The sequence below is a fragment of the Ochotona princeps genome, chromosome 10 (assembly GCF_030435755.1).
Source record: "Ochotona princeps isolate mOchPri1 chromosome 10, mOchPri1.hap1, whole genome shotgun sequence".
Taxonomy (NCBI): domain Eukaryota; kingdom Metazoa; phylum Chordata; class Mammalia; order Lagomorpha; family Ochotonidae; genus Ochotona; species Ochotona princeps.
This window is the reverse complement of record NC_080841.1, coordinates 2,756,246-2,775,379: the sequence shown is the minus strand read 5'-3', so window position 1 is coordinate 2,775,379 and position 19,134 is coordinate 2,756,246. Positions and strand designations below refer to the sequence as shown.

At 44.8% G+C, this 19,134-nt stretch overlaps 1 protein-coding gene across 1 annotated transcript in view; it reads right to left on the bottom strand.

Moving 5' to 3' along the window:
• PLA2G4A (phospholipase A2 group IVA) overlaps positions 1-19,134 on the bottom strand; it is an 88,737-nt gene that overhangs the window by 24,471 nt on the left and 45,132 nt on the right. Inside the window, exons 8-13 of the mRNA XM_004578970.2 lie at positions 17,388-17,524; positions 11,213-11,435; positions 10,378-10,492; positions 3,802-3,939; positions 3,628-3,720; positions 1,202-1,273 (exon numbers count right to left, since the gene is read on the bottom strand). Of these exons, the coding sequence (XP_004579027.2) occupies positions 1,202-1,273; positions 3,628-3,720; positions 3,802-3,939; positions 10,378-10,492; positions 11,213-11,435; positions 17,388-17,524 (778 nt within the window). The remainder of the gene's footprint in view (positions 1-1,201; positions 1,274-3,627; positions 3,721-3,801; positions 3,940-10,377; positions 10,493-11,212; positions 11,436-17,387; positions 17,525-19,134) is intronic.

The window sequence follows — 19,134 nt, the reverse complement described above, 5'->3', positions numbered from 1 at the left end:
TTTTGATAAATGGTCATGTTACAACATCGTGCCAACTACAAAACTCTCTATTCTGTTTCAGGCAAGGCCAGATAATCCATGGCTGACTGTGATGACACACGTCACTCTGAGAGCTGCCTTGTTAGGAGAAGCATGGTTCACATACCCTATCAAATAAAATGCAGCATCCATTTTTGGTCAGTGTTCCCCTTCATCTCTGATTCCTCCCAAGGAGGCGGCCATAAGGTCAGAACATAAGGCTCAAGGATGGGTTAAGAATATATTTATTCACACGTTTCTTAACAGCAAGGATCTAAGGGGGAACATTTAATCCTTAAAGCCATCTAAAAATGTCCCGCAAGTCACAGTGTCCCTGCAGGGACGTCCAATCCCCTCAGTGACACACTTAGCACATCCACCATTTCGGTTCTGTTCCACTGAGATGGTTGTGAGGGACTAAAAAGCCAGGTTAAAAAAAAAAAAGGGAAAGCTAAATCTACTGTCCATCTTGCTGCTCAAGCCATGCTAACCATCTCCACGTAGAAAGCTGCAGCGTGCCCCAACTCCAGACACTCGGCTGAGCACCGCCATCTCCCCTCTGGGATGGGCCATCTCCCCTACCGCCCCAAGTCATCTCCCCTCCAGCCCCGGGCCATCTCCCCTCCAGCCCCAGGCCATCTCCCCTCCAGGCCCTGAGCCATCTCCCCTCCGGATGGGCCATCTCCCCTCTGGCCCCAAGTCATCTCCCCTCCAGCCCTGGGCCATCACCCCTCCAGCCCCGGGCCATCTCCCCTCCGGATGGGCCATCTCCCCTACCGCCCCAAGTCATCTCCCCTCCAGCCCCGGGCCATCTCCCCTCCAGCCCCAGGCCATCTCCCCTCCAGGCCCCGGGCCATCTCCCCTCCAGCCCCCGGGGCCATCTCCCCTCCGGATGGGCCATCTCCCCTCTGGCCCCAAGTCATCTCCCCTCCAGCCCTGGGCCATCACCCCTCCAGCCCCGGGGCCATCTCCCCTCCGGGCCCCAAGTCATCTCCCCTCCGGGCCCCAAGTCATCTCCCCTCCAGCCCCAAGTCATCTCCCCTCCAGGCCCCGGGCATCTCCCCTCTGGGATGGGCCATCTCCCCTCCAGGATGGGCCATCACCCCTCCGGCCCCAGGCCATCTCCCCTCCAGTCCCAGGTCATCTCCCCTTCAGCCAGGCCAGCAGAGCTTCTGGCTCTTACCTTTGGGCTCTTGTGATTCATCGTCGCTATCCGAGCTGTCATTACTCACTATATGTTTTGCTGTAATATTTTCTGTGAAAATCAAACACAACAGTTGAAGCATCACAGATGTGCCAATTCATAACTAAATTTACTGTGAAGAACTCGGCATGCTCACGCAGCCACGGACTGAGACAGGATGACCTACTGCTGTGAATTTAGAGCCATAAGATACATCTAGATTTATTAGTGCTTTCACATTTCTCACTGCAAGGCAAGTTTCTCAGGGCATGAAAATTAAATTCGTGTAAATACTGGGAGATGATCCACAACAAATGTTCTATTCCGGAGCAGTTTCTGCTTATACATGCATCTTGTCTTTGCTTAAATATTTCCTTTTTCTGATCTGGTCTTATTGGCCACTCTGATTTGAGAGATGAATCAACATAATAGTGTCTTCTCTACTGGGAAGTTGTCATGATATGGCTGGCTTCATATTCTGAAATTTTAAGCGTGGCATCTCTATTCTTCACAACACAGAGCTAAGAGTACAGCTCATTCACCTCTTGAGCTGCTTGAAGTAAATAGTCTGACTTAGATTCGCCTCATTGGGCCTAACACACACAGGAAGATAAGCTCCGCCAAGGAGCCCTGCAGGCAGCAGTCAGCCAGAGGCACAGGCCCCCCCTGTCCTCACCGGCCTTTCTGCAAGGGACACGCATCCTGCTTATTCAGGCATCTGGAGTGCATCTCATCCCAGAGTACTGGAAGGCACTGCCAGACCACTGAGCCCCCAGGGGAGCTCTCCACAAAGAGGCTTCTCAAAACCCTGCTCCTTCAGGCTGGCCTTCAGCCACGTCTCACCCACCCACCTTCAGACGTGGGATTTCAGTCCCGGTCTCTTCCTGCCTCAGGAGAAAAACTGAACCAAGCCCGAGTCAGCCGCATGACTCCCCCGGAAGCAGCACCGGAAGACGGCCTCCTAACTAACCAGGAGCTCTTCTTTCCTTTTAGGCTCACTCTTGTATTTCCTCCAAGATCTCCAGATTAATGGAAAGAAGAGTTAAGTAATTCCAAAAATACTGCACTTGAGAATGGGGCGTTCATCTGCCCTGTCTAGAGTGTTCATTAAAAATAAATCAGCAGTATTGTCTCACCATCACAGTCCCAGATAGGAGAACAGGTCTGCCTGCCACAGGTCACCTGCCTGGGGAATTACACGTGGGACACAGGAGAGAAAGCAAGACTTCCAAGTGCCTTTTATGTATATATATATATATAAAACATTATATATATATAATTATTTTTGAACCCTTGGATCAAATGAAATTATATGGTCATTTTTCTTTTACTTGCCAAAAACTGTCCAAAAATACAAAAACAGTCTTGAAAAAAAAAGTCAAGGACTGTAGCAGTTCACTATACTAAATGCAAATACCAAATAAAATATCAAACAGCAACAAAAAGCATGCTGTGAGGTACAGCAGTAGAGTGTTGTTTGTGGGCCTTCTTCTAGTGTTCTCATTGAGGCATTCTCTTTTGCACAGAAATGACCACCGCCCATGATTCCCAGAGGCAGACTGTTAAAATCTTGCAGCAAGTTTTGTGTAGACATGCTTTCTTCACCTGAGTTAAGTTTGGAAATGTCATCACTGCTTTTCCATGAGTCTCTTTGTTCTCAAGTAGAATTTTGACACTCCATCTTAGTTACTGCCTTTCCCGGGTCCCTGCGAGCTCATCAGTCTGAGCACTCTACCACTGCTCCCACCACCGATTCAAACGATAACAAGGGTTTGGGAGATGCTGAGGAGCTGCCAATCACATTTATTTACTTAAGAACATCAGTGCTGCTATGGTTTACTGAGGAATAAAATCACCAGTGTTCAGCTGTGTGTGCATATTTTGTTCAAGTTTTATATAAATAGCATTTTATTTTATTGTGAGCTAATGAGTAATATTCAAAGTAAGTGATTATTAGAGGTGACTGAATTATTTTGTTTGTACTTTGAATTAAATATGCAGTGCTGACAGAATTCTATTGAGCAAGTATTCGGGGGGCAAACCAATAGTGGCAAGCATGGATTTATCTTTAAATGTCAGACTTTCCTCAACTGTTGATAAAGCTGATCTTTAAGAAATTACCCTTTTCTAATAGAAGAAATATTGTCTAGCAAAAATAGCATGCTCAGAGATAGAGCAAGGCGAAGGAATGGAGATGTCCCAGAACAAATTATTTTCAGGAATGAGTGGTCTTTAGGAATTCCATAATCTACCACTTAGAAGTAACTTACACTATGACTTTGAGGAGATATTCAAGTTGACTGAGTTGACTCAACGAAATTACTGATGGATTTTAGATAGTTACAATCTTTGTGAAGACTGAATATTCTTCACAAGATATACCAACACAGCATGGTTCTCATCCGCACAGCACACTCTCACCATACCTAGTTCTTCCTCCATCGTGGCACCTCTGCTTTGTGAGCCGGACACTCCTAAGACTCTGTTGAACAATATAGAAAAGGCACTTCCCCAGACGCCTAAAATAAAGTGGAAGAATAACTTAAAATACACTGGTTCAAGACAATCAGATAAATTAACAAAAGATTTTGATGACTTACCCATTAAGAAATGCAAGGGGTTTTCGTCATACTTCTTCACAACTTTCCCCATAAAAAATTTACTTCCAAATAAGTCAGGAGCCATAAATGTGCCGTATTTAGCCATGCCAATCTCATATGGACTGAATTCAACCCAATCTGAAAGCATGTGAGAAAGCAAGCATTTCATTCACAGACAAATGCCACAGATGTACAAAGATAATGAACAACCCTGATTATTCTTATTTAAAATATTCAAACAAGGAGTGGACATTTGGCACCATGGGTGAATCACTGTCCCACACACCAAATCCTTGTGCCTGGTTTGGGTTCTTGGACCTCCACTCCAGATCCGCACTGACTCGCCCGCCAGGAGGCATAGCTAAGGGTGCAGATCCCTGTCCTGCCCACACAAAATGCCCACACTACTTCCTGGGCTCTTGCCTTGGACCTTGCCCAATCCTCTTGTGAGCATTAGGGCAAAGGATTAGTGGATACGTTATAGCTCTACCCATCACTCATTTTCTGTCTCTGTTTTTCAAACAGAACAACAAGCGTTTTAAAAAATAATTCAATCAAACGAAAACATAACCAAATGCCCATAGCGTTTTTGGCCTTGTGTAGAAACTGGGAGAAAATCTAATGGCGAAGATGAGGAGACACAAAATGATGTTTTCTAATTTGCGTAAGTTGAGTAGCCTTTTCCATTAAAAGACTCAGACATCTTTTACCAAGTCCATTTGTAATTCCAAAGAACAGAAAACTGAAGGAAGCTAGAAAACTAAGCACTCTCTGAATATAAGACTGTTAGAATGGAAAAAAAAATCTTCCAAATTTTTTCTTTTCACTGAATTCTGTCCATTCACCATCTTTCCTAGCTCACAAGTTCACAACGAGAAGTTCCTATGCTCGAAGTCTTAAAAATACATGGTTAAAGCAGTCAGTCTATGAGGCAGAGGGTCTGGGTTCAAACTTGCTCCGCTGCTTACAAAGCACACTTCCAAACTTAATACAGCACGCATTTGATGTCTCCATGCTGTTATCTAGAGTGTTAGAGGAGCCATGGTGTGAGAATCCCATCCAGCGAGGAGCGTAGGGGACTTGGAGGAGGGCACAGCACACTGCAATCATTCAGTAAACAGTGGCTGCTATTATATGTCATACATCCCTGGCTATAGCTAAACACTCTATATATAATCTAAATCTATATCCCTATATAATCTAAATACCATATCTATGTATCTGTCTAAATCTTCTGAATCTAAATCAGCTAATTCCAAGTGGCTCCAAAGAATATTCCTCATTTTTGGTGTCCATTTCAACACCTAAACACCTTCATCTTCCCCCGCCCCCCCCCCTTTTTTTAAAGATTTACCTATTTTTATAAGAAAGGCAGATTTACGGAGAAAGGGATAGACAGAGAGATTTTCCTTTTGCTGGTCCACTCCCCCAAATGGCTGCAACAGCCAGACCTGAGCTGACCCAAAGCTTCTTCCAGGTCTCCCACTTGGGTACAGGGTCCCAAGGCTTTGGGCCATTCTCTACTGCTTTCCCAGACCACAAGCAGAGAGCTGGATGGGAAGTGGAGCAGCCAGGATATGAACTGGGATGGTGGAGGATTAGCCAGTTGAACCCACACACTGACCTACCTATCCGCACCCCACACTTCACCCTGCCACCCAGTCTTTACTTTCTGGAAAATAATATTACTGTCCATACCACTTTTAACACTGTGGGGTTATCCTTAAGGCTCTCTTCCCCTCTTTCCTTCTAGCTTACACCCCCAAACCAACACCTTTGCAATGACTTCCAGATGAAACAGAAGTGAAGACGCAGTCTGCTGGCTCCAGGATGGCACGGCCCCAGCGCCATGTGCTCACATCCGTGCAGCTGTCTCCCATCATTATTGCCTGGCTTACTCCAGCTGGGAACATAGGCCTTCTTGGGGCTCCTCCTGGGGGTTGAGCCCAGTCCCACCTCTGCGCCTCAGCCTCACACGACTTTCCTGTAACATCTCTGCAGGATCCTCTGAAAACTCACCCCTCAGCCCTGTCCTCGCTTGGATTCACTTTCTTGGTGAAATTATAGTAGAGCCATGACCTCTTATCCAACAATCCAAAATCCAATTCTAAAATTCACAGGCTTTTTATTGTTGTTATTTATTGGCTGGCAAAATCTGATTGGACATCATTTTAGAGTGAGGTAGCACTCTTCCACAGTGTATGGCACTCAACGTCACTATGGATACATTCTATTGGAGAAACCTCACTCTAAGACACTCCCACTGGGTACTATATAATATACAGAACAAGTACCTTCCCGACTTTTAAAAACATTGTGGAAAAAGGCTCATGGATAAGTGGTTCTGTTGGCTCACTTGGAAAGCCGAACATCCTACTAAGGTGAAGGAAAATAAAAAATTACACTAGTGGCAGGTAATAGTGCAGCTCATTTCCAATGAAAGCCAAATGGCACACATGGCCTTGCTCAAAAAGTAATATGTTTTATTGTGACGATCTACATGCAGTAAGTGAGGCATGACTAACGATGAGTTAGTGGTTGTTAGGAAAATTCCTGTGTCAGGGCACGTAGATCTTATCTCGGAATTCTGCTCCCCTGTTCTGGGACCTGGAGCAGAACGCCTCCTGCGGCTCACTCTTAGAGTGAGCACCTCTTCGTCACTGATGAGACTGCCCCCCAACCCACCGGGGACATTCCCAAGAGCTAAGCTATACAGAAGAGCAAGAGGACTCAGCTGCTGCCGTCCTGCGGCTGCCGCGCACTGGCCAGCTGAGACCGTCCTTCTGCGCCTGCAAGGAAGCACACCCTGCTGCCTTGCTCCTTCCAGGCAGATCACTCACTTCAGCAAAACATACCATCACAACCCAAGCAAGGGTTCCGTTCTGCTCCCTGCCACCCTCCCAACCACTGCTTCACTCCACCCGACCATCCTCACCCTCATGGATGACCTGAGTCTTTCTCATCCATCCACTCTTTGAATTCCTCATCAGTGTGTCCCTACTCCCAGACCTTACAGAAAGATAGCTATCACCTTGCTTCCACTTTTACTTTTTTTCCTGGCCACATACTATATGAATCATCAAAGTTTTTTTTTCAAAGATACTACTCCAATCATTGTATTGCTCTACCCAAACATTAAATATTTTCCATTATTATTAAGTTAAAAGCTTCTGCCTGGAATTCCAATTTTTCCATAGCTTGGCACCAAAGTTTTATTCAAATATACCACTTACATTTTGCTAGTGTGTGCATAATTCCCAGGCTAGTTGCTTTTTTTATGATTTCCAAAACATGATTTCTGTTAGATTTGCCGCTTGCCAAAATGTTAGATTCGCCGCTCAACAGGGAAAGAATAACTCGGCCAAATATATAAAAAGAATTTAGATGGCCTTTATATCAGGATCCACGATCACGGGCTTCCCTTCCCCATGCAGCAGAAAGTCAGACATGAAGGAATGGGCTGCGGGGGAAGGGCGCGGAAGAGGCGGGAAGGGGCTTTTTAAACTCTCCTTGACTCGGAAGCTGGAACAGGCCCTTATTTGGTGGGGGGATATGGGTCAGTGCCCCTCATTGGCGCAATGGTGGTTTCACAGTCTGGGGGGGTCCCCCCTGCCAGAATTCTGCCATCTGGTCTGGGTTTGGTTGGAGGCAAACTCCGCCCTTCTCGGGTTACCATGGTAGCCATCAATTTCCAAACCTTTGATTTCCCTCTGAGCGTGTTTTCGTACTGCTTGCACACAAAGATGCATTTTCACCTGCACTTGGATTCAAATTCCATCAGATCCACAAAGTCTGTCTTATAACTGTGCTAAACTTCAATGATCTGTTACACTGACATCAAGTCTAAGTGCCTTAGAAAACAATACTATTCTAAGAGTAGACAGTGACTTTCCACGTTTAATTTTTCCCTCTTCAGGCGAGATAGTAATTTTTTTGAAGAACTCTACTATGTTTTACCCCTGTTTGTTATTTATTTATTTATTTTTTACTCCTATAATTTTTGTCAAAGATTTAGCAGGATGCTGAAGCCACAACTGTAAGTCATATTCAGTATGTGCAATTTACTCAGCAACTGAAATGTTTAAATTGAAGTCTTAAATCTTCCCTACAATTTAGTAGAGCGGAAGAGACAGCAATACTTAGCAGTTGAAACAGTGATGCTTATTTGTTGAAAAATGTTAAAAGGAAAAGGGTGTTTAAGACTATTTCAAAGAACAGAAGCATTTTTGGTAATCAAGCAAAGTTGTTAATAAAACCATGATCTGATTTGGTTCTTGAGTATTTTAAGTATAATACAGGGATAATTTCAATGGTTTTTTTTAAATAATCATCCTCAAAATAAGAATCTTGAAAATCAATAACAGACGTGTCTCCACTCTTGCCCCCTCCCCACCCCAGCCTCACCCCGTAACTCAGGTAAAGCTACTTTAACATTCACTTGGACACAGGACTCAGGCAATGATGGAAAGGCACAGCCGGCGTGGCAGGGAAGGCTGCCGGCGAAGACCAGTGGCAGGCTGTCCTTGGTGTAGACTGCAGTGTGCTGGGACCACAGTGGGCCCTATCCAACCCCAAGACTCACTCCAGCTTTAGAGGAAGCATCTCCGCACGCACTCACTCCAACAGCATTTACTCTTACAGATTTGTGAAGGCGGTGTGAAGATCGAATCAGTGTAGTTAGTTTCTCTGAGTCAGGTTTTCTCCTGAGAATAACTGTTAAGCAGAAATTCAACACGAAAAGCGGCCACTCTGAAGATGTCCTAAGAATGCTAACAAAGGGAGGAGAGCTGTTGCAACCTTCCGTCTCATCCGGGTATCCGACTGACAGCTATCTCCTGTGACTAAGTGATCCCATGCGATAAGGCTGACAGCTAATAGTATCTGCTTTACTTTTACAATGAAGAAAACAAGAACCAGAGGTTAAAAGACCTACTAAGGAACTTCAGTTTAGAATTATGACAGAACTCTCCCGCCGAGCCCAGTGGTCTTCACGCCATGGCATCAAACTTCACGGGGTGTGTGTGTGTGTGTGTGTGTGTGTGTGTAGGGGTAAGGAGTAACTTACTTACTTGGTCATATAGCCATCAAACAGGCAGGACAGTGCTGGTTTTCAACCAGTTCCAAAAATCCCAAGAGCTCACAAGAGAACACACGGGGGATAAACAACCTGCCACAGGGCTGCCTGCTCTCACAATGAAGACGAACCTCCTCACTGCGGGCTCCCTCACAGTGTGAGCTGGCCTCCCAAGCGCTGCTCATCTTGGGGATCCGGATCACTGGCTTTTCTTAACACGCCTAGAACAAACACTAAATTGCTTTGACTGACTCAAAACTCTTGGGCCTGCCCGTGCTTTAGGGAGTCTATAGACGTTACCTCATGTGTCACCTCTTACAAACTCCTGCAGGAGGATCTCATCATTTGGCTAGCTGAAGAGAAACCAGAGGCTAAAGGGATTATGCAAATTGGTCAAGGCAACAGGATATCTATACATTCCTGATCTCTCCCCAGCCCTAATGATGGGGCTTTTTCCTATGTAGTCTACAGAATGGGACAACAAGTCACAGAGGAAGGAGTGTCCTCACCATCCTCCTGCACTGTCCCTGGTCAGCCATCAGAGAAGACAATAGGATACCATGAAAACCAAGGCCCCCTCTCGGCTCTGCTACTTTCCTTGCATGTGGCAACATTCACATCACTGAATGTACACAACCATTCTTGGGCTGTACTGCAAACAAAATCAATAACAATTGTGATATTTGCTTTATAAACCACAGGGACAAAAAACACTTTTGTCAATGTTATTAGTGAACAGTTGTTAAAAGGGTGAATTCCAGGCGTATCACTTTCTGTAAACCACCTAAGATTCCTCCCTGAGAAAAATCAGTCAGGGGAAAAAGTGACAGCAAAATTACGAAAGGATTTAGGATGCAAATCTGTTCATTACATGCCATTTGTGATAAGCCATGCAAGCTTTTGGCACCACTGAAGTCAATGATACTTTTTCTGAAAATAACACAAATCCAGTGTCCACAGCGAGCAGCGCCATTGTGCTGGGTTGGGCACCAGCAGACCCCCAGGAGCCACACGACGTGCCCCTCCCACACACCTGAGCAAGGAGGCCAGCAGAAAAGAGAAACCCCTAGCCCTCCCCCACAGAGGAGTTCCCTCCATGCACTACCAAGAGTAGACACCGGGAGGTTTAAAAATCAGAAGAGAACTCTAAATGACAAACATAGACAACCAATGAAAACATACTCAGTAAGCAGAAGACGATGCACCGGCTAAAACACTGTGTTGCTGGAAGTGACTGAGAAACAGGTAAAACTGAGTCGGCGGCTACGGTGTGGGTGTGGTTTGCGTCTCACCAGCCTAAGAGAAGACCAGGTACTGGCTCCCTGGGATATTCGTGATGACCAGAGTATCATCGAGCTTATCATTTTATTTTCAAGCATTGTTATGTTGCAGGAAAAAAAATGGCCAAGCAAGCATCCGCATTCACTCCCGCTCTCCCTCTGTGAGATCAGGGGAAGCTGCAGGCTGCGGGAACTGTGTGGAGGGAGGGAGGAAGGACGCACCTGCGAACATGAGCTCGGAGACATCGGGCTTGACGTGCAGGCAGGTGAAGAGCGGCAGTGGGCACTGCGCAGCGCTGACTTTTTCCTTCAGGCTGCTCAGGGTAGTGTTCATCCTCTGTCGACAGCACAGAAACAGGTGGCTTTAAGACGCAGACACAGACTGCCTAAAGTAGTACTTCCCGGGAAAACACTTCCTATTTTATAATGACAGTAAGCCGTCCCTTCTAGAAATCTCCAGGGCCAAAACAAAAAGACAAATTTAAGCTCTATGCGAGGAATTATCTGCATTCCAAAACTAGCCTTACGTCACGTTTGGACTGGGGAATGAGTTGGCAGCCATGGGGCCTGGAAAGAACTCAGCCCCTGAACGCCCTGGCACAGGCTCCTCCCACCCTCCTCTGGGCCCTCAGCTGAGAGGTCATGCCATGCTCAGGCACCAAGTGTTTTCGCCCCATGCCATCCACTTGCTTTTCAGACACGTTCAGTGTAACACCCACTTCTAATCTTCTGCAAAATTATCATTGTATTTAACTCCTCATGTAAACAAAGACTACCGAATGTGCAGCTAAAGGTTAAAAATGTGACTTTTTCCAAAGAAAAGGAATACAAAGCGCTTCCCCACCCTTCACAACAGATACGCAGTCAGTGGGAAGTGCTGAAGCGTTTACAACATGCGGCAGGTACACCGGAAGCTATGACGTCTGCTAACACCCTGATGAAAGAACAAGTCAAGCGAATTGATGCTGAGCCAGTCGGCCGCCCTGGCTTTCCCTGTAACATCATGGCTCTTGCCGTGTCCTTGTGGCGCGAGGATGGCGATTGAGCCAGGACTTACATTGTGAATCAGCGTCTCTCCTATCAACATCCCAAAGATGTCGGTGAAGGTGACAGGTTGGCCAGAGCTTTTCTTCTTCCATAAAGACTCGACATATCTCTTAACCTTCTGCGGTGTGAGGAGCAAGAGGGGGTTGTGGCTAACATTTTGCATTAGCTCTTCGTTAATCTCCTCTGGCCCTTTCTCTGGAAAATCAGGGTGGGAATACAAGGTGGACATGTACCTGCAGAGAAAGCAGAACGGCACTGGTAAGGAGGAAGGGCCTGGCACAGCAGCTCTCAGACAGGCAGCAGTGTCAGAAGGCGTAAAGAGAATGCTGGCTGTTTGATTAGCTTCAGCATCTGACTAAAGATATTAACCTATCTGAAGGAAGAATGCACCGTCAGAGAGGAGCTGGCCCAGAGCTGTAAGACAAAGCCAGGTTTGGAAGGAAGCTTGGTTCCTAGCCCACGCAGGGGAGGCCACACCCTCCCGGGCCTACTGCGCTCTGTGTGGTCTGCCAGGAACGGGCACCTCTCAGACTGCGAGACTGACACCACAGCCGGGCACACGGATCCACACACTTGGCTGGATGCATTACCAGTCAAGCAGTTTGGCAATTCGACTTTCCATCATGATTATCTTCATGCAGAAAACGCATTGTTTCAACTACTGTGAATGACTACTTGTCCTGACACATGTGATTGTTTATGATCATCATTGGCAAACTAGGAAAACAAAACAGACCTGCAGATGTGCAGATCTCTGAATTTCTCAGCACGCGTAGCTGAAGGAAAGTTCTGCAGAGAAATGGCATCTTTAAGGCTCATGCTATCTTGTGGGTGCTGTTAACCACCAGCCACCTGGCAACTTGGGGTACATTGAAAGTCACCTTGGGTTTTGGCACTTGATCTAGCCTGTAATCATGTAGCTGTCTGCCAGTATATGTCTCAGATTGAATCGTGACCTCCTTCAGGTCCTGAAATAAGGTGGTCCTTACGGGTGCATAGTAAGCATAGCTTGTTGATGACAGAACAAACTAAACCAAAGATATAACCACTCTGCCACATCATCCAAGCAGAGAGAAAATAGCCCATGCTTTCCTTGGGATTCAGATAAAAATGTCAGTCATAATGACTTCTCTTCCCTTCAGGGACCATGGAGCTGCTGTCTGGCTCTGGCACTGTGCTGGTCAAGTGTGCAGAGTGTTGCCTGGTGACCCCAGGGGCTCCCGGGTCTCCGACCTCACAGATGAGAAAGGGAAGGGTGGGTGAGTGCAACATAGGCCTACAGCCCCAACCAAAGACAGCCACTAGCATGCGAGACTTGCCAGCTCTCTCTGAAAAGCTCTGCTTCTCAAATCTACTTTTAAAAATTTCAGTTCTTAGAGAACAAACTATTTCCACTTCACAACAACTTAGAATTTCTTCTTGGAGTCAGAGTGCTTTTTTAGGAGATGAACTGGGAAAATCAGTAAGTTAATAAATGAATAACAATGAAGGTACAATGAAACACAAAATCAGCAAATTTTTTTTAAATCCTTAAGGATTTTTAAAATCTTGTACTGAATTCATAACTGCTCCAACACGTGTGGTAAAGATAAACCAAATTGGCTTACTTTGAACTCAAGCCTAATTTAATCACCAAATATCTAATTAAAAAATAGAGCTTAGAAGACATGAAAGCCATAGTAACTCATTCCTACAGTTATTCTAAAGTACACGACATGATTCACCCAGACCTGATTTTCTAGACTTTGCCATGCTTTTTAAACACACACACACATTGTTGGTATGGCTCTTGTTCACATTTAACGAATCATAAAACCAGGAATATAAAGTAGCCTTTGAATGAAAGTCAATTCTGAAGGCAGCCAGGGTATGCCTCATTCTTCATGACAACACTAAGAAACTTTTGGCTGTCTTTTTAGTAAGAAATCCCTACTCACGGGTCATTGGCTTGGCCTTCTTAAAAATACCTATCCTGTTTGCATTTGTCTTGAGTTCTAGAAAACTGGAGTCTAAAACTGTGCTGCAAATCTCTCAAATCTAAAGTTTAAAATGAAATTTTTAATCTGACATCTGTCTACTTTTGGCCTTTCCTTTGTCTTTAATGCATGCAATACAGTTTTGTTCTAAGATATGATAACTACTTTCCATAATGAGACAGGATCAACATAAGGAAAAGAATGAAAGAATTAATTAATACCATACTAACAGGCATCACCTCAGTCACTGAATGATGTTTGAAAGTCACATGAAAAGTAAATGATATGATTATTCCTGTGGGAACTGGCATCCCTAACTGCTCACAGATGTGCCACTGTGGCAATCTGATCTATGTTACATGAATTCAGCCTCCATATACATTCAGCTCAACTTGAAATGCACTGACCAAGATTCCAATGATAGCTCTGCCCAATAGATCATCTCTAGCAAGATCTGAGGGCTCTTGTTCTTTCTCTCCTTATAATTTAAGAAAATCTAGAACTATGTGCCACAATTTCAGAGATCTTCTTTCCAAGAGGCAAAAATGTATGTGGCTCACAATCCAAGCCGCCCTCCCTGTTTTCTTGTTTGTTTCATTTCTGTTCTCTAAGCAAACTCCTTCATTCATGTTCTATCTTTCTTCTCTCAAACATCAGTTCACTTGGGAATACAGGCCATCATGGGAAACAAAAGATCTAGAATATTTTAATCACAGGCATTGTGTTCACGGCTTTGCTTGTTCAGTACTTAGGAATACATATTCTTAGAATTCGCTATTGTGGGTTGGATAGAGGACAGCTTTCCAATGATGTCATTGCAGTACACCCGAAACTCTGGTCGGGGATTTGTTGACAGCCAAAAATGGGTTAGTAGGCAATATTTATCTTTACTTGGAGCTCTTTAAGCTTAAATAGCATTGTTCGCTGTTTCTTGGATTGCACCAAGGCAGATTCAGACATGATTAGCTTCTGTGAGTATAAAATTGTCTGTAACACATAAATTTCGCCCAGTTTCACGGTTAAACTTTGACATGTACCTCTTTACCAATAATTACTTTCAAGTATACCATTCAAGGTGGGAAAAGTTGGTTCTTGGGCTGGTTGTTGGACATGATGGGTCCACAGATGCTTGGGATCCGTCCATCCCATACCTGAATGCCTGCTTTGGGTTCTGGCTACTCGCCTGCTGTGGGTGAGAAGCCAGAGGGGATGGACAGACAGCTCCGGGGAGTGGCCCATCACGCCAGACACGTGGAAGGAGCTGCAGGTTTCAGGTCCGATGTGGCCCTATCCTAGCCATTGTAGGTATTTGGAGAGATGGCAGATGTTTGCGGTTTTTTTCTCTCTCTAACATTCACATAAAATAAAAATACATTTTAAGAGATGGATGTCTTATTTCCCTGTAAATCTGGGAACAATTACCTGTAACATTGCGACATATTTATATGATGGGATACTTCATTTTCTCCATCTAAAAGAACTTTCGGTTAAGTGAAATTTTCAAAGCTAAACCATGAAAAAAAAGATTTTCATTTTAATCCTTAACACCAAAATCACACAGTGGACCCCCTGAACTCTCATCAGCCAAGCAGGGCGGCCAGTCCCCACAGCCCTTGACGGTGCGGTAGGGGTACAGCTTCACTGTGGGCGAGCCTGGCAGGAGGCCTGAGCGGGACGGGCGGACGGTGCGACTGTCAGTTTCCTCACAACCAGCTCCCCAGCTCAGTGAACACTTACACCGAATGAATCACATGTATCATCCCATAATTATTACAGAAACAGCTGCCATTGAGGTAGCACGAGGGACATGGAAACTTTGTGCTAAAATCCTATTTTGTGATCAGAGAAAACTTTCTGGGAGGTCCAGGGCTGCTCCAGGTAGTTCCGCATTACCTCATTTATGCAGAAGCATGGTCACGGATCATCAGAATATAACAAGTTACACAACACAGTGTAATTTATTTTTCCAAGTCTTTCCAAATTCCTTCCTTTGAAGTTTTTACTTTCTCACCTATGCTCGCCGACAGGTGGTTGTTAACATGACTCACCCTGCGCACACTCCGTCTCAGGAAACGTCTCTTCCTTCCGCGGTCGTCGCCCCCACCTGTGCTTCCCAGGGCTCCACTCGGGCGTCTCCGCCTGAACCTTCCTCTCCCTGGGATCCTCCTGCACATCTGCCTTCCATCTCTGCCTCTCCCCATCTCCCTTCCCTCCCGCATCCACAAACGGTCCCAAGGCTCTTAAATTCTACAAACCAAACTGAAACACTTTCTGTTCATTCTAACAAGCCAGGCTCGTTCCACTCCTTTCCAAGCACAGCACCTAAAATCATGCACAGCCCATTCCCACAGTTTGCTCTTGAACTTTCTTCTCCCTTTTTGCCCTTTGCAAATGCACCATCCAAACTACTCTTTATTTACTTTTTGCTCTTATTTAAATTGTCAATGGTCTGCAATCCTAGCCCCAAGCTAAGCCTCGTGGGGATTTTCAACTCCATTAAAGTGATCACTACGTCTGGAAGCCCTCTCTCTCCTTCCTCCAAGGAAGCCAAGGGGCATGAGGACTTCAAAAGGCATCACCGCAGTTGGAAGGTAACTGATTTGTGAGAGAACATTCTATTGAGGATCAAACCTGTCACATTGCCTTTAAGGCAGCAGAACAACAACAAAGTGATGTTCATCTTTCAGAAAAATAAAACTGGAAGATACCGGTTACAGACACACCAGTGTGGATGCACATTTATATCATCGTAATTCCATGTCACAGGACATAGTTCCATTTCCTAGGATCTCCTTCCAAAACCCTGAAAGGAGAGGTCAGGAAGTTGCCACCTCAGCTTTATAACAAAGGCACTCCTGCAGCTTCCCCGGGCCCACAGCGGCATGATCAGAAGCCCACAGCTGCAGCCAGGCTTGGCTTTCCTGGGGGATGAGTTCCAGCCTGTGAGCTTCTTGCGCTGTGTTAGTCACTGCTGGACAGCGGGCACCCAGGATGGGGTACAGTGAGTGAGAACCACCCAAAAGATGAAAACAAAATGATGAAAGAAATGATCAAGTGGGCGAATTCATGCAAAGATGCAAGTTTTTCCATCACATTACTCACTAAACAGGCAGATGCCTGCTCTGCAAGGGAGAAACTTGCAACACCCTGCTTTCCGAGGAGTTCAACCACACAGAGGGCACTGACTAGAAGAAGCCAACAACGGCTCTGGGGCGTGGCTTCTCAACCCTAGATTCTGACTCAAAACAGTCAACCATCTGCATCGTATCTGCATGTGGAGCTCCACACAGAATGCGGAGTTCTCCAGGAGATTGTGTTTTTGTAGGAGTCATGGAACGGGGATGTAAATGACCGCGTTCATGTACCAACTAAGCTAGCAACTAGAATGGATCGCTTGGCTTCTAAGCCTAATTTCCTTTATCCAAGAAATGAAGCCACCCATATCCTTGTCATGGAAGAGAATGGCACAACTTTAAGTTGCTAAGCCTGTATGCTCCTACGGATGACAAATGAGCTCTGCATGAGTGAGGGCCCAGAAAGCACTTGGATGGTGTGTGGTAATAAGGCAGTGTTTATATTTGAGACACTTGAGCAAGAACTTTCACTTGCTTTCCGGAATGCTTACGTGCAACAAGCAAACAAAGGGTCTACACTCTCTTCTTTGAAACTATGTCCTATTTGTAGAAAGGACATGCATCTAAATGACTGCTTTCATGTTTAGCTAATTAGATACCAATCAGTAAAATTTATTGCATTTTTGAACTCAAAGTCGTTTATCATCCTCTTGCATTTCATTCTATTTGCCCTAAAGAATAAAATGAATAGCCAGTGAATCACACAGATGCAGACATGTTCGCTGAAGGACTGCACATCAGCAAATTATATGGAGCTTAAATTAATTATGGGTGGAGTGTGTTATTCCACTTCTGTGATATGTATCAAGAATTATCTTCAATTTTTAAAAACGTTACATTTTAATGACATTTTAAGTTGCAAACAAGCTTAGAAAGGAGTAAACAAATGGCAAAAGTCATTATTATTGTATACAATTTTAAAACATTTTCAAGCACATTTGGCATTAAACTAGAACATTTCAGGAATTTGAGGTTAAGCAAATTTTCTACATTCTTTTTCCCTTCTAATGTTTGAGTTAGCTAAATCCTAAGCATCTAGCATGACAGGAAGGACAGTTAGAAAATGCACACTGACCATGTGGAGCCAGAAAGCCCAGCAATGTAGGTTGCACAATCCAAGATTCCTGATTCATAGAGCGCCTTCATCACACCGGAGAATCCCACCATGGCTCGGAATCCGCCGCCAGAACCCAGGATGGCCACCACCGGCACCTGCAGTGATTCAACACAGGCACTGTGGGCGCAGTGAGACACAACAGCATGCTACCGTCTGCTCTGCCTCTGTGGTAGCATCCCACATTGTCATACACAGGTATAAATGCACTCATGCCTTGATAAAGTCGGATTTTATTATATTTATAATATATAGAGAGAATGTATTTATTTTCATTTGAAGGGCAGATTTACCGATAGGAGAGACAGAGAGAGATCTTCCATCCACTGATTCACTCCCCCAAATGGCTACATTGGCCCAGTCTGAGTCCATCCAAATCTAGGAGCCAGGAGATTTTATCAGGTCTCCCAGTGGCTACAGGGGCCCAAGGACCTGAGCCATCCTTCAGTGCTTTCCCAGGAAAAAGCAGGGAGGCTGGCTGGAACTACAGCAGCTAGGAGTAGAATTGGCACCCATGTGGGATGCTTGTGTGAAAGTGGTGGATTAGCCTCCTATGCCACTTCACCACCCCAATAATGTCTGTGTTTTTAAGTAGATAGCCAAGTCTCTTGGGAAGCACATGTTGCAATTATCGCCAACTTATTTGAATAATGACAACAGCAGCTATGTTGAACCTTTTGCAGCTTTTCCTTTCCTTTCAGCTACATTGTTTCATCTGATTCTCTGAGAGGTCCTTTAGGGTGAGTATGTGTCCATTCCTGAAACTCCTAGGACTAACTGTGAGGCCTGACAGCTGTCTTCAGGTCTCAGTGACAGGGGGAGTCGAGCGATCATGTGCCGGGAATAGCAGAGAGGAAGGTGGGCCAGACTGACCAGGTTTCTAGATTTGTATCAAAGCAGATGTTATGGCTCATTTTAAGAAATGGATTATGTGCTTTAAGGGAGGATTTGGGGTAAGACACCAAGACTCCAAGAAAACATTTTTCCAATGTTGCAAAGTAAGATGTTGTCTGGATATATTCTTTTGGCTACTAGCAGAAATTAGTAGAGTATACATATTTTTTTATAAATAATTATAGGTAATATAAAATTATAAGCTCTTATAAACAATAAAATAATGGAAAATAAGATGTTGCAAATGTACTGTGTACTGGGTATCCTCACAGACAACTTGACTCAGTTTACTTGATTTTCCAAAATCTTGCAAGGACGTCATTGTGATTTTCCATTTCCAAAGGAGTTGAGCACATGCATACCTTGTCTACACATAGCAAGTGACTACCTGGTACAACCAGGATTGGCTATGACTATGTGCATATTCATGTTCTTTTTGCTGTATCATTGCACAGGGAAAAGGGGGAATCAATTCTACCGATCCGTATTTCAGATTCATGTGTGACTTCAACAGTATTGGTCCAATGTTATGCAACAGGTGTGAGTACAGTCTAAGTCATTCTAACACAGCAAAACAACCAGAGGTTTGTAAGGTGCAGCTGTGAGTCCTGGCTCTAATTCCAATAGAACCAAATAAAGACGCGTTGAGGAGGTTTTGGTTTATATTTAGACCTACTATTACGAGGATTTGTGTGAATGAAGTCAGCAAATATTTCTCATACTTCTCTCATATGAATACAGGAAATGAATTTTCACTTGCTAAAATCCCCCATCATTTGACTACAGTTGTCTTGACACGTGGTTTTACAGAGTA